At 36.2% G+C, this 8,403-nt stretch overlaps 1 protein-coding gene across 1 annotated transcript in view; it reads left to right on the top strand.

Moving 5' to 3' along the window:
• Positions 1–231: 231 nt before the first annotated feature.
• Positions 232–8,403, top strand: part of RGSL1 (regulator of G protein signaling like 1) — a 48,544-nt gene continuing 40,372 nt past the window's right edge. Inside the window, exons 1-2 of the mRNA XM_029283567.1 lie at positions 232–780; positions 1,879–2,203. Of these exons, the coding sequence (XP_029139400.1) occupies positions 378–780; positions 1,879–2,203 (728 nt within the window). The 5' untranslated portion in view covers positions 232–377. The remainder of the gene's footprint in view (positions 781–1,878; positions 2,204–8,403) is intronic.

Below are 8,403 nucleotides of genomic sequence, written 5' to 3'. Positions count from 1 at the left end.
TTTTTCTGACACAAATGTTATTTTCAAATAAATTCTACAAAAATCCATTTTTTTCTACGCCAAATAGTTTAACACTTGAGTTGTATAGTTTCTGTGTTTTATTTCTATTCTGTTTATATGGCCTTGCATAATACCTTCATGAATAAAACAAATACAACTCAAGAACTTTCCAAATTATGATTGATTGATTGATTGATTGATTGATTGATTGATTGATTGATTGATTGATTGATTATGGGACTTCTACACAAACAGTGTATTAGTTTGTTGTGTAGACTATATGCTAATTGCTCCATTCAGCCAAGGTGATGTTTTGGGGGTTTGTAGAGGGGGAAATCCATCTTAATGTAGACTGCAAGATTGAATGAACTGAACCAATGAGTGAAGAATGCATATATGGAGAGAAGAGACATTCCTATTTTCTCTCTGCTTCATTTTGTAATAAAAGATTTATTTGTTTTCTTGCTATAGCAGCTGATTCACAGGGTAATGAAGTAAAAACAATTGAGGTCTCTTTTGGAGGCACGGTAAATATCAGCTGTGAAATTACAGGTGAGGCTTTAGCATGGACCGTGACCTGGTACAAGGAAGGACAAAACAAAAACCTGTGCAAGATTGATCAGGATGACAAGAACTTGAAAGGAGAGCAAAAGTATACCTTACAGTTGTATAATCTGATTATCAACAATGCACAAAGGAATGTCTCTGGTATTTATACCTGTGTTGTAAGTCAGGAAGCCAGCATACCACTTATGCACAGGACAAGAGTGATAATCACAGGTGAGAATTCAAGCATATTAATAACTCCCTCAGTGACTTTGGGCCAGCTATACTTTCTCAGTCCATCCTACTGTACAGAGTTCTTGTGAAGAAAAATGAGCAGAGTCTTATGTGTACCACCCATAGACTTGAAGGAGAAGTGGGATGTATACTTTAATAAATAAATGATGTAATCAAGCTCATTTTGGGGAAATCTAGAAAGATGATGGTTCACAGTGGAAGGTGGACATATGATGCATGCACATTTCAGTAAAAAAAAAAAAAAAAGAAATCCAGATACTTCCACCATCATAAATTGTAAAGTGTGGGCATGAAATATGGAAATATTGAACATTTCTAATGCCCTGCCAATGTATGGGAATTCTTTACCGTGAATAGCCCAATACATCTCCTTTTGATTTTTTATTTTCATGTATTGTTCACAATTTGCTATAGAATGGATTGGTCTTTGGCTGCTATAATTTGCTTTATCACCTCTCAGAACATTTGCTTTGATCTGATTGCTAGCCTACCTACCAATTTTATGAATGTGGTAAGCTAACCTAATTATTATTATCTTATAAGTAAATTTAATTCAAATTTAATTGAATGATAGAGTTCAAAGGGAATTTAAAAGAACGTACACAAATTCTTTTTTTGCTGGAAGGGAATATGTTTTAAATAGTTCTATCCAAAAACAAACAAGTTCTTTCCTTGACAATACAAGACTTTATGAGTAGGATATGTGTGAAAAAATTACTTTAGGTCTTTAAAAAAAATCTTCCTAGCATTTTCCTGCAAGCATAATTTAGAGAGCCAGTTTAGTCTAGTATTTAAGGCACCAGGCTAAAAAGCAGGAGACTGTGAGCTCAAGTCCCAACTTAGCCGTGAAAGCCAGTTGGGTGACTTTGGGCCAGTCGCTTTCTGTGAGCGCAGCCCATCTTACAGGGTTGTTGTTGTGGGGGAAATAGGAGGAGGAAGGTGTGCTGGATCTGTTCATCATCTTGAGTTGTTTGTAATAATAATAAAGTTGGGATACAAATTAAACAAAGAAAGAAAAAAAGAAATTCAAGGAGTATATAGCTAATAATAACCATTATCATTTTTCATCTCTTGTAGAAACTTTGAAGCCAAATCTTTCCATCCTTGTTCCATCCGTCTTGCCGGATGGGCCTCTGAAGCATGATATTCCTCTGCTCTGCACCCTTTTCAATGTTAGCCCTAATTCAAATACTGTCATTTGGAATATTAATGGAAAAATATATCAAGATAAGATGGATGTTGACATGATAGACGGGAAAGGAGCTTTCAGTATTTTGAGCTTGAAACTGATTCCTCCGGAGGACTGGCAGCCAGAAATGTCGTATAGTTGCTCATACCCAGGAAACATGACCATGCTGCAGTCTTCACAACAGGAAGTGTCCTCAAACAGGAAGCATCACAGGTACAGCATGGCAAAATAGTCAAATCAATTGATTTATCCAGAAATTCTAATATAATCATCTCCAACCAGCTGTCCTCCACTTATGTTGAGCCACATCTCCCATCATCTGCACTTAGAAGATGTAAGAATTTAGGTCTAAGTGGCTAAAGCCACTTCCATATGGAGGGCAAAGAAAATTGCATGGATGTATCCATAGAGTCACCAGGGGTTAAGCACAGCCCAAAGGAGTCTTTTCCTCTTTTATATATGTGGAGTGTACCAGACTGTGGAAACCTGTAGCCTTATAGGTACATGAGTGTAACCTGTTAGTTCATTCTTACAGTCTTCTTGCTTTTGGTTCCTTGACAGCTTTTACCAGGGACATATCCTCACAACAAAGACTTCATAGTGTTATCAGCATAGAGAGTAAGAAAGATGACCTTAATGGAAATATGCAAAAGCCATTACCTAGGCAAACATTTTTTTAAGCAAAATAATGTTTGGAAATGGCCTAGGAAGATTCACTGGAATATAAGGAGGAGGAGGAAGTACATTGCTATCAGATATGCAAAATTCTGTTATTACAGCTAATCTCAATTAAAGTAGTTTTAGCCTTTCTGTTGAGTTGATATCCTGATTTGGTCTACCTAGTGGAGATGACGCCAGGCCATTTCTAATACCAGAATGAAGCTGGATCAAAGTAATCCTACATGAAATTAAATTTCCATTAGAAGATGGAAGACAGCTTCTTATTCAAGCATTCTGATTCTCACCGAGGAGAAATCTAAGAAAAGTCAATGAACTGCAGAACATACCATGTCTGCTACATTGCAACTCTTTTCCATCCAGCCATTGAATTCTGTACCTCTGCGGCCATTTTTGTTTTAGCTGCCAGAGAGATCAGAACTTCATCCGGTGCACATTGCTGCCCCTGTCACCATCATCCACGGCTAATCACCAGTTTTGGAACTATCTATACTATGCAGTATTACTAGAGCCAATGTTGGGACAGGTGGCAATACTCCCCAGCAAAGACTGGCAGAGAGAAATGGGCAGCAAAAGGGTGAGAAGCAGGGAAAGAAAAGACCCACATTTGACCTGGTGGAGGGAAGAGAAGGAGGCAGCTGGAAAAAAAAAAGAACCATCTCCTAGCATTTTCCTCTTTCCTGCTGCTAAAGCTAGAGCAATAGCTGACTGTGGCCTCCATTTAAAATCAGGGAATCTACTGGCCTTGTTCCTGGTATGTGTTAAGAGGACCTTTAAAGATAGGAGGAAAGCAGGCAGGTAGACAGTTCATTTAGTGACCATTCAAAGTTATAGCACTGAAAAAAGTGACTTATGATCATTTTTCACACCATGCAGCATCTCCATGGTCATGTGATCAAAATTCAGATGCTTGGCAACTGACTCATATTGATGACGGTTGCAGTGGCCCGGGATCATGTGATCACCTTTTGCAAACTTCTGACAAGCAAAGTCAATGGGGAAGCCAGATTCACTTAACAACTGTATTGCTCACTTTACAACTGCATTGATGCACATAACAAATGTGGCAAGACAGGTCGTAAAATGGGGTAAAATTCACTTAACAATTATCTTGCTTAGCAACAGAAATTTCAGGCTCAATTGTGGTCGTAAGTCGAGGACTGCCTGTATTTGTGGGTGGGTAAATACAGCACGAGGCCTCAGAGACATTGCTTGGTAAAAAGCCAGAGAACTATAGGTGAAAAAGTGGTTGAACTGGGAAAGCAGATAAGGTTGAATCCCAAGGCTGTGGATTTCTGAAACAAGAGCTTGTGGTGTAAGAAAAAATGATTATTTGGGGGGAGGGGCAGATTTCTGAGCATTTTGGCCCAGTGGCTACTCTAACAGATTGTATTTATTGTTCCCTGCTCTCAGTTCACACAGTCCTGCTTTCATGGGACTTTCTCTTTTGGGTTATCCCACAACACCCTTCTCTTTCAAATTGCACTGTTGATTTATTGTTCAGAGGGTATTTTTTTTCAAGTAATGCATTTGACAGTGGCTTTGCCTTGTACAAACTATTATTTGATTCCTCAGATCTTTATCATGCTCCTTCTCTGCCCAGAAAATGAAGATAAGTCAGATCTTCAGGAATAAGATCCAAGAAGTATTTGGCAACTTACATGATGGCATTTTGGAAAGTTCATATTGTTGAAGCATTCTGAGATCGAGCAGTGGGATTATGCTAGAATTAATTTTTTAAAAAAGGAAGACTATATAGTGAGCGAGAATGGGAACTATATGCATTACGTATGAGTTGGGTATTAGGACATTTTTATGTGAATACGTTTCCAAATTACTTCACCTTTAGAAACCTAGGATGATTGAAGATAGTTTCCAATCCAGGAATGGCTGGGATAATGGACCAGAAAATGTGTTTCTGGCACTAATATCTTCTGTTAATGTATTTTCATTTTAGCCATTTTTGTTCTCCTATTGGAGCCGAACTGTTGTATTTAAATTGTCATTTTAATTAAAATAGCCTAGGGTATAGACAATAAAAGCAGCCAGTTAGGATTAAAAATAATAACAGAGAGAGCTAAAAAAAATCTACTCAGGCAGTGTTCCAAACTTAACGATTCTAGAGTTTTAGCCCTAAATAGTTATTTAATGTTGTATCCGGGTAATGGAAGCCAGCAAAACAAAATTCAAAGTAGCTTTCTGATGCAAAGTTCAATTTGTAGGCAAATAAAAGAATGCATAATCACCGGTGAGACTGACTTTGATTTTCCTCTTTTCATCTTTAGATCAAAGAAGTAGAACTAAGTGGGAGAAGGTTAAATGTGGTTTAAAGGGATTGAGAGTTTTGCGTAATAAATAGAAAATGGAAAGACTCACAAAGAAGAAAGTGAATGACAGAATTTAAAGGCTCAACATGAAGAACAGAAGTGCTTACGTTAATATCCAACCTTTCCTTCTAATATGTCCCTATGATTTATAGTCCACAAGCGTATATTAAAGACTCAATTGCATTTTCCATAATTCCATGAGAAGAAAAGGCACTGCCTTTACTGTAAAGTAGTTTGAGCTTTATCTTAGCAATTATCTACATGTTGGGTGCCTGCCAGTTTTTATACTATTCAAATGTTCAAGTATTTCTCCTTTATTATATCCAGCAATAAAGGGATGTGGTGGCCTAGAGGTGGAGCTCTCACCTCACAATCAGCAAGCTACGAGTTCAATCTTAGGTAGCTACAGATATTTCTCTCTTTGGGCTCAATGAGTAATTGTCTGCTGGGAACTCCGCATAGGTGTCAGGAAGGGCTCCATTCAGTTGCCCCAACTCCACCCCAATGCAAGGGATTACAAGGTCATTAAAAGAAAAAAGTATCCAGCAATAATACTGTACATAGGCACAACATTATAAAATTAGTAACATGGCTACTGTGAATGCTTCCTCTATGCCACTCAAATTAGCTGTCATAAAGATCTTCATTTTATCTTAGCAAAATCCTTAGGGTAGCTATATCTAGCCTTTCTAGGTCTTTTGCTAGAAATACAAAAATTCAAAAGAAGTTCTTTCCAGATCAGATAATAATAATAATAATAATAATAATAATAATAATAATAATAATAATAATAATAATAATAATAATAATAATAATAATAATANCAGGAAACCCTATACCATTTCGGACAAATGGCTGTCCAGTCTCTTCTTAAAAACTTCCAGTGTTGGAGCATTCACCGCTTCTGGAGGCAGGTTGTTCCACTGGTTAATTGTTCTCACTGTCAGGAAGTTTCTTCTTAGTTCTAGATTGCTTCTCTCCTTGATTAGTTTCCACCCGTTGCTTCTTGTCCTGCCTCCAGGCACTTTGGAAAATCACGCAGCTTGTCAATTGTTATTTTTTCTCTCTCTCATATTTCTGGATCACTGTGGATGAATGTTCTGTCTTCTGCTTGCAAGTCTATCATTTCCTCAGCTATCCTAGTATGGCACCTACTTTTTAAAAGTAAGTCCCTCACCTATATTTTGAAGGCATAAATCTTAATAGTTGTGAACCATGCCTGAAGATCCATCCTTTTGCCAAGATATTTTTTTCTGTCAATGTTTATATGGCTATTTGTGTATGCCTCCTGTGATTAAATTATACCGCAAATGTTCTGAATTTTGCGTTTTACTTTTATGCTTATCAAATCATGTTTCATCAAAATGTATATACGGTACATCACTTTCAGCATGGGATAAAAAAATTACACGGGGGGAGAGGGAGAGAAAGAGATAGATTCATAAGAATTATTTGGTGAACTGAATGAGAACTAAGAGGCATCATCTTACAAGAGTCATTTGTTTACATAAACACACAGTTCTTATCTGAGAGCTAGGAAAATAGCTTTCTTGCTATTATATGCAAATATATGCCAGTTCTGTCCAGGTACTGACAGATAAAACTCAAAACAAGAGAAAAGTTTAGTTGAATTGATATATCCCAGATCAAATGTTCCATGTCAATTTAACATTGGCATTGTCTTTAAATAGTTTATAATTTGATCCACGCCTAACCAAATCTGAGTTAGAAACATGTCAGATTTGCACATGAAAACTTATCTAGAGCACTTCTCAATAACAAAACTTGAGGCTGGAATAAGAATCCGTCAAAGAACAGATCAGATTGTTTTCCTTATTCTCTTTTCAGATACAAAGTAAAGATATAAGAATCTTTTGGATTAGATCATGGAAGTGGACAGTTCCACAAACAAATGAACAAACAAAGCCACTTCTGCAAGGATAGAAATGAGTTGAATGGATATTTAGGAGAAAAATTAGGAGATTTATCTCTCCCATAACAACTAACAACATTACCGTATGTAGCTTAAACATTTATCCTCTGTGATAAAAGAGAAGAAGGGGACAGCCATATTCTTTAGGACAGCTGGATCACTTAACATGGTGCTTGTTTTTCCAGAAGTGTTGGGAGTCTGAGGTGACTTGAAATGTGAGCATCTTGTATCCTCTTCCTGTTTTCCTCAGCCTTATGCTTTGTTTTCAGAAAGCATTTCCCAGAGGTAAGACACTGATAAGTCCTAATGATCTATTTTGGTATGCAGCTGATACTGTAATAGAAAAGCAAAGTCTTTGACACGTTTTTCTCTTATTGCCAAAAGCGAGAAGCTGAAAATGTGAGGATGTATTCCCAGCTGGGCTTACATAGCAGTAGATCCCATCTTGGTTTGCAACAGTCTTCATGCTTTAGGCCAAAACACACATAAAAGGAATACTTCAAAACTAGAGTGTGACATAGTCAGTTTACCATCACAGTTTCCTTTCGATCCAGAGGACTTCTTTTGTGTCAAACCAAGTTTCCAGGAAATGACATAATCTATTTATTCATTATTTTATTTAATAAGCAAGACTATATGGTTGCTGTATAATAGAACAGTTAAATGTATAAAACAATAATTGCACACACACACACACACACACACACACACACACACACACACACACACACACANATATATATATATATATATATATATATATATATATATATATATATATAACAATGTTGAACAGTTCACAAATTTGTTATCATCCTTGTGTGGGGCCATGCTCCTTTCTTTGTATCATTCCAATCTTATTTTTAAAACAAAAACAACATATGCAAAAGCATATATATATAGATGCATGTACAGTGTGGATGGCATGTAGCATTTGTTATGAGATTATGTTTGTCTTTTATAAATTACATTATTGAATTTTTTAAATAAAGAAATAAAAATATTTTTAAAAAAAAAATAAAGAAAAAGTGGCACCTAAAAGACCTTACCTTCCATGGAATATCCATGATTTTGCTTTATGTGGTAGAACATTAGCTGTATCATTTCTAATTTTAATTTTTGTCAGTACAATGGAAACCAAGCAATAGTCTGCCTAAACATTAAAAAAGTATTGGAACAATAAGGCAACTTCGTATGCACTTATTATATACATAAAAATATTTCAATTTTCAGTCTGTTCTATTTCAGTGGTAGTTTTCCAAGGCTAAATTGGCAATAAATTTGTAAAGTTCACTGCAATACATCAAGCTAGCATTCTAACTCATTCACCTTTGTCTTCTCCTGACAAAAACTGTAATGGAATTAACTAATCAATTACTCATGAGGAATGTCCATCAGGTAACCAGCACTTCATAACACTGAGTCTTGACAATATATGAAAAATGCTTGGGAAAAATAAGTACAAAGTCTTCAGA

This window comes from Protobothrops mucrosquamatus, unplaced genomic scaffold (assembly GCF_001527695.2).
Source record: "Protobothrops mucrosquamatus isolate PMUCROS unplaced genomic scaffold, P.Mucros_1.0 scaffold140, whole genome shotgun sequence".
NCBI lineage: Eukaryota > Metazoa > Chordata > Lepidosauria > Squamata > Viperidae > Protobothrops > Protobothrops mucrosquamatus.
Note: the sequence above shows the minus strand (reverse complement) of the source record. Positions and strands in the feature narration are given on the sequence as shown.